The 24854-nt window shown below is 38.5% G+C and overlaps 1 protein-coding gene across 1 annotated transcript in view; it reads right to left on the bottom strand.

The window, feature by feature from the left end:
• ccdc88c (coiled-coil domain containing 88C) overlaps positions 1 to 24854 on the bottom strand; it is an 80517-nt gene that overhangs the window by 23121 nt on the left and 32542 nt on the right. The window contains exons 6-20 of the mRNA XM_048192329.1: positions 22464 to 22547; positions 22233 to 22373; positions 21926 to 22113; positions 21582 to 21663; positions 21308 to 21466; positions 20813 to 20959; positions 20082 to 20226; positions 18783 to 18964; positions 18561 to 18698; positions 15905 to 16975; positions 13003 to 13130; positions 9878 to 10019; positions 9588 to 9773; positions 9338 to 9499; positions 3508 to 3785 (exon numbers count right to left, since the gene is read on the bottom strand). Of these exons, the coding sequence (XP_048048286.1) occupies positions 3508 to 3785; positions 9338 to 9499; positions 9588 to 9773; positions 9878 to 10019; positions 13003 to 13130; positions 15905 to 16975; positions 18561 to 18698; positions 18783 to 18964; positions 20082 to 20226; positions 20813 to 20959; positions 21308 to 21466; positions 21582 to 21663; positions 21926 to 22113; positions 22233 to 22373; positions 22464 to 22547 (3233 nt within the window). The remainder of the gene's footprint in view (positions 1 to 3507; positions 3786 to 9337; positions 9500 to 9587; positions 9774 to 9877; positions 10020 to 13002; positions 13131 to 15904; positions 16976 to 18560; positions 18699 to 18782; positions 18965 to 20081; positions 20227 to 20812; positions 20960 to 21307; positions 21467 to 21581; positions 21664 to 21925; positions 22114 to 22232; positions 22374 to 22463; positions 22548 to 24854) is intronic.

Raw genomic sequence — 24854 nt, 5'->3', positions numbered from 1 at the left:
CCAAAAAAGTGCCTTGGACTTTTTCTACTCATTATCTCTCCAAAATATATATTTCTTAATGACTGTCTTAATTATTTGAGGAGATGTTACATTATTTATTGAAAGGTTAGCATGACTTCTCATGTATTTCAAGTGAATAATTAAAGTCCAAGGGGTTCAGCTGACAAAAAAATCTTGGCAGTGTTGAGGGTAAAGCAAGATCAGATTACTTTTTTCAAGTAACTAGTAAAGTAATGGATTACTTTTAAATTTACAACAAAACATGAGTTACGTTTTCAAATAAATAATGCAAGCATTTTTTCCATGTATTGACTGACAGCTCTCCTGTCCCCATGTTGAGAGAAATTGGGAGACAGTGCAAAGGCGTTAGTTATAAACTAAATGTGCATTTACTCATCTCACTTGCACAAAAAATGGATTTAGTATTCCTCAAAATGGAAAAAAAAGTGAAATGCAAACTCACACAATAATTACATGTTAACAAAAATGTACTTTATGTATTTAATCTCACTTTATTAATTGCTGCTGACCTTTGATGATCCAATTCAACCATACTAACAGGCAAAAAATACTTTAGAAAAAACATCACATTTGAGTTTAATTTTTTTGTTTTTTTACTGAAGTGTTGAACTTTCTTCTCCTGCATCCTATTCTTCTGCAGGGTTTGTTTGAGATGCACACTCTACTATATTTGCATTTCCCAATTTGGCCCTTGTCAAACTCGCTCAAATCCTTACGCTTGCCCATTTTTCCTGCTTCTAACACATCAATTTTGCTGCCTAACATATCCACCCACTAACAGGTGCCGTGATGAAGAGATCATCAGTGTTATTCACTTCACCTGTCAGTGCTCATAATGTTATGCCTGATCGGTGTGGTTTCCAATTAGTTACTTTTTTTAAACTCAATATTGTAATGCAAAAGTAAGTTTCCTCAACACTGAAGTTTCATATTACAACAGTCCCCAAAAAACAGTAGTGATCTATATTGATGGTGCCAATTTAAATAAATAATAGTAATTAGGAAATTGAATGTGTGTAACATGTGGCATGTTGGACATGGACGCTGAAGCCGGTGGACATTACAGCTGATTGGGCCCCTGACAGCCATCTGGTGAACCCCTCAGCTGAGGCCCCCAGAGACACACTACTGCATTATTCATGAGACAGAGCGATAAAAGAGACAAGGGGAGACTACAAAACTACATTAAGGCAAACAGAACCATGTTTTTCCTGTCTCCAACAATAGAGACCGATTTCCACATTGCACCATGGAAAAATGAGTGCGACAGGCACACGTGAGAGGATTAGTGTGTATTAGAGCAGGTTGTGTTTGTGCTCATTAATGTCTAATGTGTGTTTATAAAAATAGGGGACATTTTCCACTGTGACCCATCTCTAAAAAACAATTCAGATTCCCAGTGGGACCATTTCATTAGCAACACCACAGACTATATTGCAGGACAAGTCAGGCCTCAAAGGGTTAGTTCACCCAAAAATAAAAATTATCCCATGATTTACTCATCCTCAAGCCATCCTAGGTGTATATTGACTATCTTCTTTCAGACGAACACAATCGGAGATATATTTAAAAGTATCCTTAAAAATATGCACAATCATTATAAAGCCTGCAAGAGCAAGGATTTTCTTTAAATATATCTCCGATTGTGTTCGTCTAAAAGAACATAAAGGGTTGAGGGTGAGTAAATCATGGGATAATTTTCATTTTTGGGTGGACTATCCCTTTAAGGACCCTCCATCTCTCAACGTCTCTCACTGTCAGCAGTACTAATGGTATGGGGTCACTGTGGCGTCTCCGCTCAGACCAGACGCAGCTCATTACTCTATTGTTACACAGCCTCTTCAGGGAGACAGAAAGATGCATAAGCTGCCACCTACGAAAGGGGTCAATAACTCAACAAAGGTCACCTACTGAGTTCTTGCAACTGCTGCAGAAAATAAAGCCAAATGTGAAGGATATGTTCAAGGGTTAGTTCACCCAAAAATGAAATTTCTGTTAATTAATTACTCAACCTCTTGTCATTCCAAACCCACAAGACTTTCATTCATCTTCAGAATACAAATTAAGATATTTTTGATGAAATCCGAGAGGTTTCTGATCCCCGAGAGAAAGCAACGAAATTACCACATTCAAGGTCCAGAAAGGTAGTGAAGGCATTGTTAAAATAAATTTTATTCAAACTTTATTCAACAATTTCTTCTTTTCCCTGTCAGCCTGTAGTCACGGGGACTATTTTAATGATCTTGGTAACACTTTAACGCTATGAAGCATTAGTTAAGCATTAGTAAAGAGTCAATTCATCATTTATAAAACATTAATAGACATTAGTAAGCCATTTATAAATACAGCTGTAAATGCTTTGTTCTTGATTTATAAGCATATCTATAATGTGTTTAATAATTGCATTTTCATACTTTATTAATGATCAATTTGTCATTTCTAAATTATGTATTACATTATTCACAAACCAGTTATTTAGGAGTCGTCAGTGGTTCATAAAATCATTTAGGAAGTGTAAGTAAATGATTAATAAACTATTTAAATGTACATTTATTCATCTTATTATTTAGACATTTAGTATTAGTTACTTAGTGTGTTAATAAATGCTTTATTAACACATATTCCTAGTGTCAAATCTACTCCAGTATACTTTAAAACATTAGAGAACAGCAGTGCAGAAGATCACTGAACCTTTAAATCTCATTTATAAAAGCTTTACAAAGCATAAACAGTCCTCACTTTAGATGAGCTCACAAAAATAGTTAACTAAACACTTCTAAATGTTTTATAATTACCTGAATTAATCATGAATTACAGTAGGAATATGTGTTAATAAAGCATTTATTAACACACTAAGTAACTATTACTATATGTATAAATAATAAGATGTATAAATGAATGTTAAAATAGTTTATTTATCATTTACATAAATGATTTTATGAACCACTGACTCCCCCCAAATAACTGGTTTGTAAATAATGTAAAAAAGTTAAATTGATCATTAATAAGTACAAAAATACAATTATTAAACACATTATAGATATGATTATAAATCAAGAACAAAGCAATTATAGCTGTATTTCTAAACTGCTTAGTAATGTCTATATTAATGCTTTATAAGTGATGAATTAACTATTTACTAATGCTTAACTGATGCTTCATAGCGTGAGATTATAAAGTGTTACCATGATCTTTACTACTTTTATGGACCTTGAATGTGGTAATTGCATTGCTTTCTAAAATATCTTAATTTGTGTTTCGAAGATGAACGAAGGTCTTACGGGCGAGTAATTAATGACAGAAATTTCATTTTTGGGTGAACTAACCCTTTCATTATTATTCACTATATTTTTGCAATTCGAAATGAAGACAATTCTTCTTAAAAGTAATAGAGAATATTACATGCGATATGCTAGTTTCTCATTTCACATACAGGTGTAGATGAACGCATTTTTAAAGGGATGATTGAGTTGAAAAGGGACTGACTTGCTCTCCAGTGTGCGGTGTTCTTGTTCCAGAGCTCTCAGGTTGCCTTTCAGAGACGCATGTTGGGCGATAAGCTGCTCGTATTCAGTCGCCTGCCTGTCGTGGACGCTGAGCAGGCGCTCGTGGTCCTGCGTGACTCGGTCGCGGGCCGCACACGCCTCCTCTCGCTGTTTCTGAAGAGACTCAGCCTCCGACTCCAGAGTTTGAAGCTGGGCCTGTAAAGCTCCATATTGAGCCATGAGAGAGGAGCTCTGGGAGCTTAGGGTCGAATTTTCCACCTGAACATGAGAAGGAAAATAAACAATCGTGAAAATGGGACATTTAAAGTTTTGTATATTTTAAAGGTGCCATCAAACGTTTTTTTACAAGATGTAATATAAGTCTAAGGTGTCCCCTGAATGTGTCTGTGAAGTTTCAGCTCAAAATACCCCATAGATTTTTTTTAATTAATTTTTTTAACTGCCTATTTTGGGGCATCATTAACTATGCACTGATTCAGGCTGCGGCCCCTTTAATTGCTCGCGCTCTCCGCCCCCCCCAGAGCTCTCGACTCTATCATTGCATAAACAAAGTTTACACAGCTAATATAACCCTCAAAATGGATCTTTACAAAGTGTTCGTCATGCAGCGATTTGGATGTTTACATTTGATTCTGAATGAGTTTGAGGCTATGCTCCGTGGCTAACGGCTAATGCTACACTATTGGAGAGATTTATAAAGAATGAAGTTGTGTTTATGAATTATACAGACTGCAAGTGTCTCCGTGAATACAGTAAGAAACGATGGTAACTTTAACCACATTTAACAGTACATTAGCAACATGCTAACGAAACATTTAGAAAGACAGTTTACAAATATCACTAAAAATATCATGATATCATGGATCATATCAGTTATTATTGCTCCATCTGCCATTTTTCGCTATTGTTCTTGCTTGCTTACCTAGTCTGATGATTCAGCTGTGCACAGATCCAGACGTTAATACTGGCTGCCCTTGTCTAATGCCTTGAACATGGGCTGGCATATGCAAATATTGGGGGCGTACATATTAATGATCCCGACTGTTACGTAACAGTCGGTGTTATGTTGAGATTCGCCTGTTCTTCGGAGGTCTTTTAAACAAATTAGATTTATATAAGAAGGAGGAAGCAATGGAGTTTGAGACTCACTGTATGTCATTTCCATGTACTGAACTCTTGTTATTCAACTATGCCGAGGTAAATTCAATTTTCAATTCGATGGCACCTTTAAGCTTTCACAGATAGATGGACAGATTTTATTCTTAGCTGAACACGGCAACTTCCTTCCTTGCCGTATGGGTCAGTGAGGAACAGGTGAACATTCTGTTCTCATTCTGGAAATGTCAATCCTACTGTCTGTTGTATCACACCTGCTATTTCCTCGGTCACAAAACTGCTTTCTCATGTCACTTATGACCCTTACACAACCAAACAACAGAAGGCAGCATCCTCACCTGTTCTTTTTTTATGGTATTTGCAGGCCCTGGTAAGCATTGGCAATGTCAACCCTTTCTATGTGTCTGACCATGTCAGATATTTTTGGAGATCAGAAAGGAAGTACTGATTAGCAGCACAATCTCAAAATTCTTAAAGAGGTCATGACATGAGAAATCAAATTTGCCTTGACCTTTCGACATCTAAGATGTAGAGTTGTCAAAAGTACCAACTTCGGTACTGAAATTTTAAAAATGTGACGCTTTGAGTGCTGTTGAGCAGATTTGTAAATACCATAGACTGTAAAAAAAAGTTGGACAGCGCAACGCCGCTTCCTTCCATTGTATTGAACTGAAGCCAAAACAGACGCCGATGGGCGCTGACACGTTACGCAAAAACGCCCAGACGACTGCGTCATCATTGATGCATTTTAAATAGGCTATATAAATTATACACAATTTAAAATTCTACCTATAAATTAATAGTCTATTCTGTTTCTAGAGCAATAATATTTTTGAAACAGCAAATTCAGTAGATAAACTCAATATAACATGCCACTAGAAACAACTCTAACATGTCAGAAACGGTCCTGCCATTTTAAATAAAGGGTTAAACTAACGTTACAGGAGATCGATTGCTGTAATTAGAGTAGGCTATCATTAGTTTTATCCTGCTAATTATTATTTTATACCCATAAAAATAATTAGTAACTGCCAGATAACGATCACCTGCTTTTTTTCCCGTCATGGCTAACGTTAGGCGTGTTATCTTAACTAATAACTTATTAATTAGCTTATGAAGCCCACATTTAACGTTACCGAGAAAAGCTCAGATATCCGTCAGATCGTGTAGGTCAGTTAGTACAGTTTACTGCTGAACAGCTCATTTTGTCGGTGTGAAATAACACAGAAATTGAAAATTAATAGTTAGTTATATATCTTCAATCTCCCCTCAAAGCTCTGACAGTCCTCAGAGAAGCTGTCAATCAACTGCGAATCACGACGACACGCCCCGTTTCTGTATCACCAAATTGCTAGCTAAAATCAAACTTATCACAAAAACAAACAACTGAATATAAATCAGTGTGATAACTACCTTAAATGACCAAAACCATCTTTTTAACTTAAGTCTCATTCGTGTGCATTGAGAGGGCAGGGTTTATGACCTGTACTGCATCCAGCCTCCAGGGGGCAATCAAAGAGCCCGCAGCTTCACTTTTCAGGATGTATGAGGCACACCCGGTAAATACCTTCGATTGGCCATTGTGTTCATGCGCTCATCAGATATATCTGTGACTGGCTACAATGATCAACGCTTCAAAAACATGTTGTAAATAGACTTCAATGACACTCCTCACCGAGCTGGCGCTGCTTTCAAACGCTCCCGTGTGTTTCTGTGTAAGCGTCATTGATGTCACTGATCCTGAAACACTTTCAATGCATCACATTTTTAAAATTTCAGTACCGACTTGGTATCGAACTCGGTACTTTTTAACACTTAGTCTTTGCACTATTAAAACATCTTCCTCACAAGTTTAACAGCTTAAAACATCCTCATTATAAACAAAGCATTTATTTAAGCAAGATCCAAAAATTAATCATTTTGATAAATACATTTGCATATGACTGCCTCCAGAGCAAGACATCGACAAATAGATTTACATAATCGCACCATAGCCCCGCCCACTGGCATTCAGTTGCTCAACGGCTGACATTTGAATACACTGGATGTGAGCGTCGCGTCAAAAGCAAACACAACCCATTATAATCAGTGACGCTGTCTACACTGGATACAGTATACAGATGTGTGTTCATTTTCTGATGTACTCCCCAGGAAAATAGGACAAATAGAAGAGTGAATAGAAATGTAAAGGAACATTCGCTGTCATGCTTACTGTTTAAACAGCTCATTTGCTCATTTCTTTAGAGGCTTCAGAAGGACACAAGACGTCAGGAACAAGTGTATATAGCATCATAGATTGTTATAAGTTCAGAGAATTTGACTGCAAATTGCAGTTTTCTAAATGAGGAGAGTTCGCAAAGAAACTTTTTTTGACAGATGAAGCAGCGACTGTATTGAATCTTGAAACAGCAGCTGCATCACAAACCGTAAGTAAATGATTTCATAACGCTTTTATATGGATAATGTTTTCAAAAAAACATACTCTCGCAATAGTGAGAGGGCATTGATACTGTTTCCTATGCAATGACGTTAGCCAATCATAACAGTGGCCGTTTACTGACAAGCCTTAAAGGAGCCGCCGCTTAAAACGGATCATTTCAGACAGAGGGTCAGATGAGCTGAAAATAATTGTTTTTTCCGCATATACACACTGTGTGCAGAATTATTAGGCAACTTGATTTTCTGATCATATTTTTTTTCCAAGCACATTTTACCAATTCCAATCCACATCAATCTTAATAACTACTATTAATATTGTTTTTAATCATTTATAAGTGATATATTATTGTTCATGAAGGCTGGAAATGAAAAATGCCTTATATTCAGGTGTGCAGAATTATTAGGCAGGTTTTCTTTTACAGGCAAAATGAGCCAAAAAAGAGATTTAACTCAGACTGAAAAGTCAAAAATTATTAAATACTCATGAGAAGGACGCAATACTAATGCAATACTAGAAATTGCAAAGTTAAAGCATGACCAAGGACAGCAAAATGCTCAATGGGTCAGCGGGGTCAGGCAAAAACAGGTGGAAAAGAAAAGACACATGTTAACTGCAAAATAATTAAGAATTAAGGTGAAGAATTAAGTGTGAAACCATTAGGAACCCTTTATAGTCTCCAGTGCCACCATTTTCCAGAACTGCAACCTACCTGGAGTCTCCTGAAGTGCAAGGTGTTAGGATCTCAGAGACTTAGGTTAGCTAAAGAATCCTAAAAAATGACCTGCTCTTAATAAGAATCACAGCCTTCATGAACAATTATATATCACTTATAAATGATTAAAAACAATATTAATAGTAGTTATTAAGATTGATGTGGATTGGAATTGGTAAAATGTGATTGGAAAAAAAGTTGCCTAATAATTCTGCACACAGTGTATTTGGTTGTTTTGTGCAAAAAACAAAAAACAAAAAAAACTTTAACATAAATTAACTTCAAGGAACATATTAAAATAATAAAAAATCCATGTCATGACCTCTTTAATAATGGACCATGTGCAAGACAATTTCCAAATTTATAATGAATGATTTCTCCTTGACTATCTATATATAATGTCAATTTTGTATCTATTTGTAATATGTTTATTGGAGGCTATGTTAATTTCCAAATAAAAGGTACGCTACTAATAGGTATGATTATTATTATTATTATTTTTTTTTTTTTCAGGATGCACGATATATTAGGGCTGGGCGATGTATCGAATGCTTTTGTCACGCGCATTTCTTCAGTAAAGCCGCGATAAGCCACTGATAAGCCACGCAATATCGCGTTCAATATCGACGGCGATACATATCGATATTGAACGCGATATTGCGTGGCTTGTCAGTGATCTACGGCTCTGTCTATTAAATGCCGCTCCATTTGAAAGCAGGTGATGGCGATTTAGCGGTAATCAGGGAACCGGCTTTACTGAAGAAATGCGCGTGACAAAAGCATTCGATACATCGCCCAGCCCTACGATATATATCGGCCACCATATCGGTATCGGCCGAAATATGTTCATTTTTAAAAGTTATTGTTATTGTTATCGGTCCGATAAGAACATTTGGCCGATAAATAATGGCTTATTTCCTTCAGCTGAGACACTTCAGATATGCACCATTTACCATGATGATTTTGAATTGCTTGAAATATGACTGAAATCACTTCAAAAAAGGAAAATACAGTTATGTTCAACGTGCGCAGCGCAAGTTCGTCATATCAACTACATAATATTATAATGAGAACATTATAATTGTGTGTTTGTGACATGGCTTTTAATGGTGAGACGTTTGTTTTTGTAATCAGCTCTCAAATTATATACAAATTTGGATTTAGATTTATCGACCAATATATCAGTTATCGGCTTTCAAATATAAAGAATTATCGGTATCGGCCAAAATTTGTTCATCTCTAATATTTTTTCAAAAACAATTCAAGTCGTTTAGTTTGTGAAGGACTGGATCGTCATTGGAGAGAAAAAAAGTGAGAAAAATAACTTTACAAAATTTGACATGATTAGGGTTTCATTTAGAAATCATGAGATTAATCATGATTATTTTATTTTATTAACAACCTTATATTTTTAGAACAAAAGAAATCTGATTTTTTTAATGTTTTTTATTAAAATATAATTTTTAGTCCAATTAAGGCCTACTACATTTCAGAACAGAAGCCTGACAGTACTGAATATTGTAATGTTGCTATACACTGTACCTGCAGTTTGGCAGTTTCTTTATGAAGAGAGGTGTTGTGCTCTTGTAAGGACGCTGCCTGTTTCTGCAGAGCTAGTGTTTGTGCGTTGAGCTGTGCATTCTGGGAATCTAACTGCTTCAGCTGCTCCTTCAGAAGATGTTTCTCTGTCTGCAGGGCAGCATTCTGGGGAGTTCACAAAAGCAAGTTATAATAGGTGATATTGTATAATAAGTTACTGCTGGGTTGATATACTGTAAATATGCCATCTTACATTCTTCTCAACATCGATTAGTCGGTCTTTCAGCTTGAGCAGTTCAGCTGTGGCCTCCCTCTGCTCCGTCTCCCACTTCTCTTTACCTGGGATCGATCTAGCCTGCCCCAAAGTCTGCTGGGAGATCTCAGAGTGAGCCGCTTCTTCCTCTTGCCTTTGCTTGAGGGCCTCCAGGTTCTTTTTCACCTGGACAGACGAGAAAATCAGGCCTAACATATCAGACTTCAATTTTCTCAACTGTCTTTGTTTTGATGTGTACATATTTGTAGTTTGAGGAAGCCTGGACATACAGCGGTGAGTTCAGTGCGAAGTTGCTGATTTAAGCTGCTGCTCTCCTCCAGACGAGACTCCAGGCTCTGGATCTTCTCCTCTCTCAGTTCTAGAGTTTTCTTCAGTGCCGACTCGATCTTTGTCTCCAGGATCTTATATTTACTGAAGGATGAAAAAAATGTAATGTCACTATATTATAATGTTAAATCTGTGTGAGCATCAGAATCTGACAGGAAGTTATAATTACATCAGCCGAAACAATAAAGAGTTGATATGAAAATGTGCAAAAAATTTTATTGTGTGTATTTAGAATAGATTGAAATGCTAGCAATGGAACTGGCTAGACAATGTTGGTCATTTAAAATAAATAAATAAATAAATATTAGAATTTCATGAGATGTGATTGAAATGACATTTGTTTGAAATAAAGTACAATTTAACGGTTTGACATTGCTAGTAGAAAAATTAACTAGTGAGTATTAAGGAAGTTTAATAAAAAGAAAAGAAAAACCACAGGGCTGAAAGTGTCCATAGTTCACTGTTGGACAGTATTTTAGTATTATAAACTTACTTGATAGTATTTGTTAAAATTGTGTTACTAGTTTTTACTTTTTTTTGTTACTAGAGTTTCAATTTTAGGTCTAAATTTTAGATTCACGTTTTCGTAATTTTATAAGCTTTTGTCATTTTTATTATTTTTTCTTTTTTATATTTCTATTTAGCTTTTATTTCAGTATTAGTAATTTTAGTACTTTAACTTATTTTAATCTAAACTTATTTTATTTCAGTTAGCTGCCAAGGCAACATTAGAACACTTCTAATTTTAATTTAAGCTTTCTAATTTTAAGCTTTTCATCTAATATTTATATTTCAGCTTTATGTCAATTAACAAAAACAATTTGAACAGTTTTAGTTTTAGTTAACAACAACAAAACTGCCATAGTTAAAGAAACACATTTACAAAATTCAATATCATTCATAATAAACAAACACACACACGTTTAAAGGTGCCATCGAACATTTTTTTACAAAATGTAATATAAGTCTAAGGTGTCCCCTGAATGTGTCTGAAGTTTCAGCTCAAAATACCCCATAGATTTTTTTTTTATTAATTTTTTTTAACTGCCTATTTTGGGGCATCATTAGAAATGCGCCGATTCAGGCTGCGGCCCCTTTAATTGCTCACGCTCTCCGCCCCCTCCCGATCTCTCGACACTATCACTGCATAAACAAAGTTCACACAGCTAATATAAACCTCAAAATGGATCTTTACAAAGTGTTCATCATGCATGCTGCATGCATACATCGGATTATCTGAGTATTGTTGAGTAGTATTTATTTGGATGTTTACATTTGATTCTGAATGAGTTTGATAGTGCTCCGTGGCTAACGGCTAATGCTACACTGTTGTTTAATAATGAAAATAGCGACGGCTCTTGTCTCCGTGAATACAGTAAGAAACGATGGTAACTTTAACCACATTTAACAGTACATTAGCAACATGCTAACGAAACATTTAGAAAGACAATTTTACAAATATCACTAAAAATATCACGTTATCATGTCAGTTATTATTGCTCCATCTGACATTTTTCACTATTGTTCTTGCTTGCTTACCTAGTCTGATGATTCAGCTGTGCACAGATCCAGACGTTAATACTGGCTGCCCTTGTCTAATGCCTTGAACATGGGCTAACATATGCAAATATTGGGGTCATACATATTAATGATCCCGACTGTTACATAACAGTCGGTGTTATGTTGAGATTCGCCTGTTCTTCAGAGGTCTTTTAAACAAATGAGATTTATATAAGAAGGAGGATACAATGGAGTTTGAGACTCACTTTATGTCATTTCCATGTACTGAACTCTTGTTATTCAACTATGCCAAGGTAAATTCAATTTTTAATTCTAGGGCACCTTTAATTGGCAATAAAAATGGGGACACTGCATAGACTTTTATAATTTTTATATACAGCTAGTTATACATACAATAACCTAACCCATACCCTAACCCTACCAAAAAAACTTTCTGCATTTTTACAATTAAAAATAAAACAACAACTGCAGTTACTTTATTTGTAAGCCATTTTTACAAACAAGGACATCCGCAAAAGGAGGTTTTGGGCATCAGTTTTAGCTCAATTCTGGGTAAAAATTTGTCCCCAAAATATGGTTAAGTAGGTACACACACACAGACAAAGCCACACACACACACACAAAACACCCTCTTGGCGGGATTACTCAGCACACTGGAATGTGACTGTTAGCAGTAAATTTCATCAAACACGAAGAGATTAGCGTCAGCTAGCGTTTTATGACACTATTAGCTGGTGAGAAATGCAGCAGTTTCCATTTACCCAGGTTCAATTCTTTTGATCTAACTTACAAATACATGTCAGATGTCTCACTCACCGTAATAAAGTGGTTAAAGGTGGGGGAGAGAGAGAATGAGTCTATTTCCTTATAGAAAAAGATGAATCCTTCACTACCGATCCCTCTACAGGGAATTTTCCAGTGAAAACTAATCAAACTGGAGCAAATACCAAGAGTCATGCCTGTAATTTCTCCAAACTGGGGCTTCAATATGAAAGAAACAATTATAAACACACCACCACACAGCAAAGCTCCTGCAGACATATAACAGGTCACTGCACCACACTATAGTAAAGACAGTAAAGTTAGCATGCACTTTGACTCAGATTATGTGCAAGACAATGAACAGTGTTGGGAAACACTATTTTTAAAAAGTCTTTAAAAAAGTAATTTAGTAGCATGCATTATGCATTACACTTTCTCATGTGTTTTTGCAGTGTAAATGCAAAAAGTAATGTTTAACTGTATTTGTTACTTATAAAAATATCTAAATGTGTAACACACATTACTTGTAACACTTTAACCTCAACACAGGCCGCGAGAGGAAAGAAAGAGTCGAGACAAGTGGTGATGGCGTACAAAGAGAAAAAAAAGCATGTCACATTGAAAGTAAAGTCTACAACTTTATCAGCACCTCACCTGCTACACCTGTCAGAGGGCAGCGTCCACATAAAACAAACATGACACTTTATACGCCTAGTAATTACAAACTACCAATGAACTCTAAACCTGAGAAATGACCATTATCTTATTAACACGTCTTACTCACTTGTCTTCACAGCTGTGTTCTTCCTGTAGGAGCTTCTCTCGGTTCAAGCCGATCTTCTCCAGCTCGTAACTCAGCTTCTCCAGTTCATTACACTGTTGCTGCACTCTCAGCTTCTCATTCACCAGCTCCTGCTCGAAAGAATACGGCATTGAACTCCAGTGATGATATATAGAGCACCACCGCAGACCCTCATGACTGTGTGTCAAGTGTCTTCAAGTTGGCATGGAATGGAAATTATACAAGTCTCCATCATTGCTGAGTTTTTCTTGCGTGATGGAGGAGTTCTGCATCATGAATTGACTTATTTGGAGAACAAGATGATGCACCTCCATTTTTCCTGCACCTGTTTAGAAATCCTCGTAACATACGTAGGTACACCCAAGTCTTTACCAAAGCAACCCATGCAGATATCTAGACTAGGGTTGTCAAAAGTTACCAGTACTTCAGTACCAAGTCGGTACTGAAATGTTAAAAATATAACGACACTTCTTGAACACCTCTGTTTGGCCATTGTGTTCATGTGCTCAACATGTGTCTGTGATTGGCTACAATAATCAACGCTTCATAAACATGTTGTAAATAAAAATCTTTCACGCTCTTCACTGAGCGCTTACACAGATACACAGAAGAGCATTTGAAAGCAGGCCCCATTTTTTAAGCGTTGATCATTGTAGCCAATCACAGACATATCTGTTGAGCGCGTCAACACAGTGGCCAATCAGAGGTGTTTAAGTTAGTCAGAATCTGCTCAACAGTGTTCAAATGCTAGGGGGAAATGCTGGTATTGTCACATTTTTAACATTTCAGTACCGACTTGGTACCAAAGTACCAGTACTTTTTTGACAACCTTAGTCTGGACACACAAATCTCACTTGATCACTAGCAATTAGTGCGCCTTTCTCAAAATCGACCTCAAGTTTGCATTCAGATCTGCCTCCATCCAGTCAACAACTGACAGATAGAACCAAGTCTCCTCCCTACATTTTTGATAATCAGTTTGGCTTGGATCAAAATATATTCAAAATACAGAAGAAATGATCTGTCAATACTTCCGTTACATTTTACTTGCTGGCTGATGGAAACCAACATGAATATACAAAGAGCACAATGAAAAGAACACTTTTAAAGTCTCCCTGTGGTGAAAATCAAGTTAATGTTGTTAATGGTGTTTTTCATATGTTTTAAGTCAGCACCACTGTTGAGTATCTTCTCCTTTAAACTGCAGTGAAAAAAACGTGGTTTAAAATTGCAGGCGTTTCTTACGTCATAACTACCTTGTAACCAATAACATTAAAGTGCGGGCGGGCCTTAGCATATCATTACTATGCTGTGAAGCAGGGGATTCTCAAGAGATCTCTTTGGATCTCTGAGCTGGTGTGAGTGGAGGCGGGGCTAATTTGCATATTCATGGTTCCGCGTATATTAAATAAAGCAAGGGTGTAGAGTTACATTCAAGCTATTTTAAGGCATGAATAGACATTTGAATATGTTATTTTGGTGATCAAAGCTGAGTTTTAATGGATAAAATTATTGACTAGAGGGGGACTTAAAGGATTAGTCCACTTTTAAATAAACTTTTCCTGATAATTTACTCACCCCCATGTCGTCCAAGATGTTCATGTCTTTCTTTCTTCAGTCGAAAAGAAATGAAGGTTTTTGATGAAAACATTCTAGGATTATTCTCCATATAGTGGACTTCAATGGGCACCAAACAGTTGAAGGTCAAAATTAGTTTCACCGCAGCTTCAAATTGTTCAACACGATCCCAGATGAGAAATAAGGGTCTTACTAATTTTTATATACTATTGAACTAGCATATTGTATATAAAAAAACTTTGACCTGAGGAGGGCAGTAATATGCTTAGCAGTGTCTACACTGCTGGAATTCTAATAGAGAAGAAGAAGAGAGCTAGTTCAAGATGAGCATTTATGGCTAAAACTTATATAATTTTTTTTTTTTTTTTTTTTTTTCTGAAAATGAGCGATGGTTTCACTAGATAAGACCCTTATTTCTCATCTGGGATTGTGTTGAACAATTTGAAGCTGCAGTGAAACTTATTTTGACCTTCAACTGTTTGGTGCCCATTGAAGTCCACTATATGGAGAATAATCCTAGAATGTTTTCATCAAAAACCTTCATTTCTTTTCGACTGAAGAAAGAAAGACATGAACATCTTGGATGACATGGGGGTGAGTAAATTATCAGGAAAAGTTTATTTAAAAGTGGACTAATCCTTTAAAGGCCCTGTTTCCACCAGGTATTAAGATGCGTTTTGGTTGATCAGATCTCAAGTGGATGACGCTAAATACAGGTGTAAATGGGGTGTAAAACGTTTTAAGCTTGTCCACTTTCAACCACTTCCAGAGGTAGTCAAAAATGCATTTGACTGGATTGCTTTCGTGGTGTAGATGCTCATGTGGTCGAATGTGTTCAAACTGTCACTAAAGACCTGACCTAATGTGTAAACATTATGGGAAGTGCGCTAACCCGACGGGATTTAAACTTTGTCGGCTGAAGACCAAAGTTAGGTTTGAAGATGAAAAATGTTTTCTCACCATTCCAACAGCATTCGGCTGGTCTTGCAGCTATCACAGCAGAAATGTTTTTCCGCCATGTTCATTTGTAAATTGCGCAAGCTTATACTGTCCATTAGATCGAAACATCTGAAAAAACCCATACATTTACCTGCCCATAGACCCCCAACTAGAAGAAATCAGGACAGAAGTGGACGAAAGTGGAAAAAAGAGAGATTAAAATACCAGATGCAAACGGATACGTCTCCTTTGCTAATTTGTGATCCGATTGACCAAAACTCATCTTAATACCAGATGGAAACCTGTTTTTTTTTTATTTTTATTATAGACACTCTTATATGTCATTGATGTACTAAATGTGTCATACCTCTCTTAGTGTGGCCAGAGTCTTTTTATCTATTGTGGCCTGTTTCTGCAGGTCTTTGTACTCTCTCTCCAGCTCTTTGAGTCTCCCTGCAGCCTCTTTGAGGCGGCTTAACTCTTTATTGAGAGCTGTGCCTTCTTTCTCCATGCTGGCCAGCCTGAGGCTGTTCTCCTCCAGTGCTGCCTCCTTCGCCTCCAACTGCTGCCTCAACCTACGTCCCTCCTTCTCCAGCTGCTTCTTCTCCTTCTCCGCCTGGCCCAATTCCTGCTCCATTCCTCTCTTCTCCTTCTCAACTGCTTGCGCCAATGTCAGAGTCTGTCTCAAGCCCTCTAACTCTCGGCGCAGATCCTTCTTCTCCGCCTCATTCTGCCTCAGCTCGCCCTCTAGACTCTGGATCTTGGTGGCGCTGTTGTCCAGAGTCTGTTGGAGCCGTTGGTTTTCCTGGTTCAGGCTGCCACAGCTCATCTCCAATCTTTCGCTCCTCTTGGCCTGGGAGCGGAGCTCCTCCAGCGTGCGGCACATATCCTCGTGTTCCCGTTCTAGTTCGGCATGTTCCTGCTGTAGTTGTGACAGGCGAGCAGCTGCCGTCCTCAGGGTCTCCAACGCACGCCTCTGCTCTAGGTTCTCCTCCTCAAGTTGCTGGTGATCCTTCTCCAGAACAGCCAAGCGCAGGCTGGCATTCTGTGCAGTGTCAGCCAGCTTCTTCAGCCGCCTGTTGTCTTGTTCCAGAGTAGCATTCTCACGCTCCAGGGCCTCCACACGCTCACTGCCAATCTTTAAGGAGGCAGCTTCCCGCTGTAGCTGCTCTCGGACTCGCTCCAGACGTGCTACCTCCCTTTCCATCTCCTCACATCGCTCTCCTCGTTCACGGAGAGAGTCTATCTCTTTAGTCGCCTGCCGTTTCTCAGCCTCCAGGCGAGCCAGTTTACCACCCGTTTCGGTGATGGTCTGGTGGAGAACGCGGTTTTCTGTCTCCACCTCCCTCACACGAGCCTCGCTGTTCACCTGAGCACGCTTGCGAAGGGAGCTCACTGCCTGGGTCAGGTGCTCCTTCTCCTGCTCCAACTCTGAGATCTAATACCCCCAACACACAAACAAATTGAGTTTATGAATGAATAATTCATATGTGACCTTGTTGGCAAAATGAGTCGCAATGAGCAAATTTTCAAAAATTATTTATTGTTATTCTCACATTCTAAAAAAACCTTCAAAATCAAACAAAAAAAGACTGAGCTACATCTGTTTGAAGTCGATAGAGTCAGCAAAGTCAATTTTAAAGGTGCCATCGAACGTTTTTTACAAGATGTAATATAAATCTAAGGTGTCCCCTGAATGTGTCTGTGAAGTTTCAGCTCAAAATACCCCATAGATTTTTTTTAATTAATTTTTTTAACTGCCTATTTTGGGGTATCATTAACTATGCACCGATTCAGGCTGCGGCCCCTTTAATTCCTCACGCTCCCCTCCCCCGGAGCTGGCGCTTGCCTTAAACAGCATAAACAAAGTTCACACAGCTAATATAACCCTCAAAATGGATCTTTACAAAGTGTTCGTCATGCATGCTGCATGCATACATCAAATCAAGCTGTGCACAGATCCAGACGTTAATACTGGCTTGTCTAATGCCTTGAACATGGGCTGGCATATGCAAATACTGGGGGCGTACATATTAATGATACCGACTGTTACGTAACAGTCAGTTTTATGTTGAGATTCGCCTGTTCTTCGGAGGTCTTTTAAACAAATGAGATTTACATAAGAAGGAGGAAACAATGGAGTTTGAGACTCAATGTATGTCATTTCCATGTACTGAACTCTTATTATTCAAGGTAAATTCAATTTTCCATTCGATGGCACCTTTAAGAAAAATCGAGTTTTCTGAAGGTTCCAAAACAAAATCATCTAGCAACCATACCTTAAAATCCCTGGTAATAAAACCAAATTTGGCACAAATCAAGTCAAAACCCATCTCTATAAGATATAAGATATAGCTAGGCCTACTGTATTACGGATGTAATATAATGTTACACATGAGATGTTTTTCCCCAACAGTTAACCAAACATTCACTTAAGACATAACAGATAATGTTTACGTAAATACTCGCCAAGACATACTTTGAAATACTATAATTCTGTGTAAATATGTATATTGGGTTTGCGCGCTGTCTGAGGCGTCTTTGTGCGCTTGCTTTGGATCTGTCAGTCAGCGCGAGTAAGATCGTTTTGTTTACATCATCATGAGTTTGAAAATCACATTTCATTGGTTCAGACTCATGCCATTGAGAATTCGCTGAATATTCACAAAGTTTGAATGCTGCGCTTTAAAACGATACCAAACTTGTGCTGAGGGAAGCGCCAGTTGTTAAGAATTGAGCAAAGAAATACAGCATTTTTCATGGTCAAAGGAAAGGTACTCCTCTCAGAAAACATACTGTACAAATAAAGATAATTTTAGATGTTTAATTGCTATTTGGAGCATTTGGATTGCTTAATGAACTCATTTTTGTGAAAACCTCAATTTCGACCAAAATTTACATTTTTCACTTGTTTTGCCTGTAGCTCAAAAATAGCCCATGCGCATTCAAACTCATTTTGCCACCACGGGTCATATGATCATTATGTTACAGAACATAAGAGTTTTCTTTCTTTAGATATTCACCTGTCTGTCTTTTTCTGCCTGAATTGTCTCTAGAGTTTTCTCCAGTCTCTGTTTCTCCCTTAGTAGCTCCTCTCCAAGGTTCTCCATGTCCTGAGTTGTCTGTTTCTCCTGGTCCAACTGGGACTGCAGACGCTCCAACTAAAACACACAACACAGAAGAGATCTCATCAGTATTCAATGTTCTGGCTCTCAGTAAATAGCAAATGTAGAAAAGAGATGTACCTTCTTGCTGAGGCTCTGATTCTCTCTTTCCAGCTCCATTGCATGCAGCTGACCTTCTTCCATGTTGATGGAGGCTTCTCTTAACTCCTGGATTGTGCTTTGAAGGCATTGGTTCTCCTTCTCCAGCTTCAAGAGTCGGCTGGATGCGGACTCATTCAGCTCAAACACGAATGACTTACGGGCTGTTGTAGGGGAAGACAAAACAATGCAGATAATTGAGATTACTACTACCACCAATATATCTAATTCAGATTATGAGCGTCAGCCAAAAATGAGCCTTCTTAATAGAAGCACATCAGCTCCAAGTCCTACTGATTATGTATTATAATTAATTATCAATAAATAATGCTTTAATAAATTAGATGTTAAATTCCATATTGTCAGTGTGGTCTCAGATTTTAAACCCTACTGTACAGGTATTACATTGTCATCACTTACCCTCAAGTTGTTCCAAACCTGTACGAGTTTCTTTCTGCTGTTGAACACAAAAGAAGATATTTTCAAGAATGTTGGTAATCAAACAATTGATGGCACCCATTGACTTCCATAGTAGGAAAAAAATACTATGGAAGTCAACGGCTACCGTCAACTGTCTGGTTACCAACATTCTTTAAAATATCTTCTTTTGTGTTCAACAGAGGAAAGGTAAGTAGGCAGGTGCTGAGTCAAACAACATGTATACATGCCTTACGGCTTACAAACAGCCTGAGGGTAGAGATATTTCAGTTACCAGTTCTCTCAAGATAACACTGACTCGGAGCTAATAAACTCCATTAAGCAGGCACAAATGAGAGATTCATTGTTTTCAGAAAAAGGTTCAAATACTCTATTAGTAGAAAACGAGCGTTTGTTCACTTTGCATGAATAAAACGGCAAGATTCTCTGGTAAGAGTATTTGCATTGGGATGGGTTCTTAAAACAAACAACTGACAAACAGAAAATAGGTCATCAGCACATGTGACCCTTTCTATGTTGGGTTATTATTACAAACACAGAATCTAATATTCAAGAGTAGTGTCTCAGAATCTCTCGACTAAAGTCCTGTTTACACCTGGTATTAAGATGTATCGGCTTTTTCGTGCTTCCCATAATGTTTTTGCATTAGGTAATTAGATCCAATCAAATGAGTTCCTCTGGAAGTGGTCGAAGGTGGACCAGCTCAAGACGTTTTACACTTGTACTTACAGTGGTCCACGTGTGATCCAATTGACCAAAACACATGATGTAAACAGGGCGCAAGACATTGTCTCAGAGGTTTTCAAACTGACCTTCAGTGTGAGAGCAATGCAGTGGACTCACCTTCATTGACCTCATTGTTCTTGGACAGTTGCTCCAATTCCCAGCCAAGGTGAGCCGATTCATTCATGCTTTGTTTCTGAGAGATCTCCAGCAACATGTTCTCCTCCAGCAATTCCTCCAGGCGTTTCTTATCACTGTCCCGGTCCTAAACCACACCCATAAAAAAGGAAAAACCATACATTTAGGGCTGGGGGGGAATGATTCACAAATACATTGCAATGTTTTCTCAAATTATTCATCTTCCAAAAAGAAAAAAAAGGAAACTACAGCCAGTTGCTTTGGTGATAATTACTGTTAGTTGGCTTCTAGCATGCTGCAAGTTCCTATGCATTGCTAAGCAGTTATTGCATTGTTGCAATGACAAAAATCATGTTGCTTTGACAAATTGCTCTTGGTGTGAACACGCCTTAAACTAAAATAGGTCAGGAATATGGCATGCGTTACATAATGCATTTTTCCACTCACAGATCTGAAGCAACAATGGCATTCTTGTGGTCAATTCCAGAGAACCCTCAAGTATCAAGTATCAAAGCTTTCATATACTTTAGAAAGGCCTAAATGCATCAGCTAGGTCTACAGTATGATTTATTGCCCCTACGCTACAAAACAAAAAAAGATAAATGAAGAATTGTTGCGCAATCACGTTGTGAATCCAAACCAAATTGAATTCCAAGATGTGTAAAGATTAACATGTATAAAACACAAACAAAATAATTTCCCATAACACTCACAATTTCCATATCATGCAATTTGGAGCGCAGCTGAAGGTTCTCTTTCTCCAGCTCGTGTAGTTTGTCACAGCGCCCCCTGGCCCCAGTAAGCTGCTCCTCCAGCATTGATTTTGTCTCCAGCAGAGTCACATTGTCCTCTCTTAGTTCCTGCGCACAAAAGAGAGACAAGAGAGAAAAATGAAGAGATGGACAAAAAGAAAAGATCAAAAGTGATAGAGTGCATGACGACAGCAGACTGAGAGAGTCAGAGGGCTGTCAGTGACAGCTCAGGGCCTCAGCGGACACCTGAGGCATTATATCTGAGAAATAAAAGCAGCAGGGACTCTCAGCAGGCAGCTGTACATCAGTCACCTCACAAAGAAATCAATTTCACCCCTTCAGATTAAAGTGGTGTGTGGCTAGTTTATGCTTTTTCCAGGTAATGACAAAGAGTGTCTTTTTTATACAATGCAAGTTTTTAAAATGGAAACGTAATATAGGTTGGTGTGTTGTTACCTCTATGCGCGTCTTGTAGAAATGGACATCGTTTAGCTTCTCTTTGCAGCGAGCCAATTCAGTTTCTAGACGATCCACTTTTCCAGCACGCTCCTTTAGAGAATCCACCTCATCGCGGTACACCCGCACCGAACGTGCCTCTGTCAGCAACTGCATGTTCTGCTCATACACAAACACAACAGTTGATAGCAACTGATCACTGAAGCTTCATTAAAGTGTTTCCCAGTTTGATACAGCCATGAAAAGAGTGAATTTAAAAGTCTTGATGAGATACCTCCTGCTTGAGTTTCTGAATCTCTGCATCCAGGCGCTCAATCTCGTTCTTGGCATCAATCAACTGCTCTGTCTTCTCCTCTCTGTAGAAAGTACATACACAAGAGTAAGTGTTTACAATACTCACAGGCTTAACTAGTGGATGACCAATATATTGCCAATGCCAGAATATCAGCTAATATTTGTCATTTTTTAATTATAGACATCGGTTGATAAGTTTTTCTGCTTTCTATGTCAGAAGCAGGACTTTTATTTTGATAGTGCTGTCAGTGAAGCTAGCTGTCCCAGTGAAGTTTGAACCCAGAGAGGAAAACAAAAAGTCATAACTGTACAAAACACACTTACAACTCTTGGCGAGAGCGCCGTAGTTTGGACTTTGTGTCGGCCAGCTCCACAGCCAAATGCTGACGATCTTCTTTTGACAGTAGGGTGACGGGGGATAGGGATGTGTGCTCAGGGCTAGAAAAGCCCAAGAGACTGGAAGGCTGTTGGGACTGAAGATAGTCCCTCTCTTGTGTCAGCTCTATGATTAGCTAAGGACACAAAACAGAGCTATCAGCATCTAATCAGTTATGATCAATCTCTTTAGAAGTTTAAAGCAACTTCTTAAAAAAATAGCTGACTGTAGTTGGTGCTGGTAAGATCTGCATACCTCAGCAGACTCATCTCGCTCGTCTATGAGTTTACGTAGGTGAAAGGCCATGGTCCTAGACAGAGGGTCCAACTGCTCAGCAGGCATCTCACCAACCTCCATCCACTGCAGGTCCAGAACATTGTCCTGGTTGTGAGTTACCTGTAATCAGAAATAAATTTTGGGCCTCAAATGCATGCTCCATTTATGATATATATTATATATATTATTGGCTGACATCAGGAAGCTCACTTCTTGAATATGAGTCACGATGATAGCCTGTGTCTCAATGTCAAGCAGCTTGATCTTCTCAATCATTTCTTCTTTACGATCACACTGTTGGGAGAGAGGAAGATAATTAGGAAAGAGGATAAGGATGGAAAGGGAAGAGGAAAGGTATGAGGAGAGGATGGGAAAGGGAAAAGGAAAGGGAAAGAGGTTGAGGAATGGGAAGGAGAAGGGAAAGGAAAAGGAAAAAGAAAAGGGTCGGAATGGGAAGAGGAAGGAGGAAGGAACCAGAAAAGGAAGAGGAAGGAATGTGGAAATGAGAAAACAAGAAGGAAGGAAAAGGGAAAGAGGATGAAGAAGAGGAATAGATAAAGGGAAGGGAATAGAAAAAGGGAAGAGAGGAAGAGGAAGGGAAAGGATCCGAAAAAGGAAAGAATGGAAAAGGGAAGACAAAGGGAAAGAGGATGGAGAAGAAACAGAAAAACAAAGAGGAAGGGAAAGGTAAATTAAAAGGGAAGAGAAAAGGATAGGCAAATGAATGGGAAAGGAAATACGAAAGGATGAGAACGGGAACAGGAAGGAGGAAGGTAAAGGGGAAGGTACCGGAAGGAGAAGAGGAAGAAATGGGAATAGGAAAGGAACAGGAAAGGGAAAAGGAAGGGATAGGAAAGGGAAAGGTAAAGGGAAAAAGAAAAGGAAAGAGGATGAGGAATGAGGAGAAAGGAGTGGAAAAAGAAAAGGGTAGGAAAGGGAAGAGGAAGAAGGAAGGGAAACCAGAAAAGGAAAAGGAAGGAAAAGAAGAAGAGGAAAGGAAAAGGAAAGGATGGAAAAATAGACTGGGTAAACCCAGCCTGATCTGCCGGCGATTTGATTTCGCCCGGCAACTCAGTCTGGAAACCCGTACATTCATTTCTGCTGCATCTGTTACACTTTTGCGGGAACCAATCACAGACTGGCTTATCCACCTTGCTCGCTATTGGCGGGTACAGAGCTCTTTCTATGGCTCTGGGCGGGTATAACACGATCTCTCGCACGACCGTCAATCCAATTCCTTTTAACCTCTCAACGATGCTAAATGACTTCTCTAGTTTAGCAAACCAATCGCTCGACTGGGTGTAAATACCACTCACTTTCATGTTTTTTTGCACAACCTGCACTCGATGCCATTGCTGCTTCTGCAAACCGCTGATCAATGCTACAAACCAATACAAACCAAGCCTGTCTGGAGTTTTTGCATCGCTCTGCAAAAGTACGTCACCCGGATCGTTGATCTGATTGGTTGAAGGACTATCCAATTGCGTGAATAATGCTCGTTGATCACGCCTCTTGTGCAGTAGGAAATACATAGCAAACTCCCCAGACCAATGTTCAATTTTAAATTGAGTCTTGTGATAGCCAGACAAATGGAAAAGGGAAGGGAATAGAAAAAATGGGAGAGAGGAAGAGGAAAGGAAAGGATCCAGAAAGGGGAAAGAAAATAAAGGGAAAGAGGATGGAGAAGGGACAGAAAAGCAAAGTGGGAGGGAAAGGGGAAGGTATTCAAAGAGGAAGGCAAATTAAAATGGAAGAGAAAAGGATAGGAAAATGAATGGGAAAGGAACAGGGAAGAGAATAAGAAGGGAAAGGAAAGCCAAAAGGATGAAGACGGGAACAGGAAGAAGGAAGAAAGAGAATGGGGAAGGTAACGGAAGGAGAAGAAGATGGAATGGGAATAGGTAAGGAAGGGATGTGAATGGGAAAGAGGATGAAGACAAGGAAGGGGAAGGAAATAGGAAATGATGATAAATGTGAAGGAACAAAAAAGGGAGAAAGGAAGGAGAATAGGAAAAGGAAACAAAGATTGATGACATAAAGAAAAAGGGAAGAGCAAGGGGAAGAGATGAACAAAGAAGGAAATAACTATCCAGTGTATTTATGAAATAAGCTCTGCCAAAGAATTCATGAGTATGACTTAATGATAGTGATTAGTCAAATAAACTGCTGGCAATGAAAGCGCAGGAATCACGTCAAAGATTGAGCCCGCCTTTGAATAAAAGAATACAGGGACACTTTCAAAAGGGATTGAGTTGAGTGCCTCGTGACTGGAATACAGTGAGAGGAAGTTATGGTGGAGGATTAGACAAGCTCAAAGAGACTCTGAACAGAAAGCAAATCAGCAGGCAAATGTTACGCTGTGAAGTTTAAGGCTCTAAATCAATGTGAGCTGTTTATTATCCATTCATAGAACAGGAAAAACCAGCTAGAGAGGGGGCTAAAAGTGTGGGGACAAATAGGCTTGCACTGTGAGGAACAATGCTCAGGAAAAGGAGACACTAACACTTTAGCAAATCTAACCAAATTATCTTTGCTAACTTATCTGGGACATATCTGAATAGATGCTTGATTTCGCAGCATAATGAGCGTGTGTTAGTTTTA

Source organism: Megalobrama amblycephala, linkage group LG5 (genome assembly GCF_018812025.1).
Source record: "Megalobrama amblycephala isolate DHTTF-2021 linkage group LG5, ASM1881202v1, whole genome shotgun sequence".
Taxonomy (NCBI): Eukaryota; Metazoa; Chordata; class Actinopteri; order Cypriniformes; family Xenocyprididae; genus Megalobrama; species Megalobrama amblycephala.
This window is presented reverse-complemented; position numbering and strand designations above follow the sequence as displayed.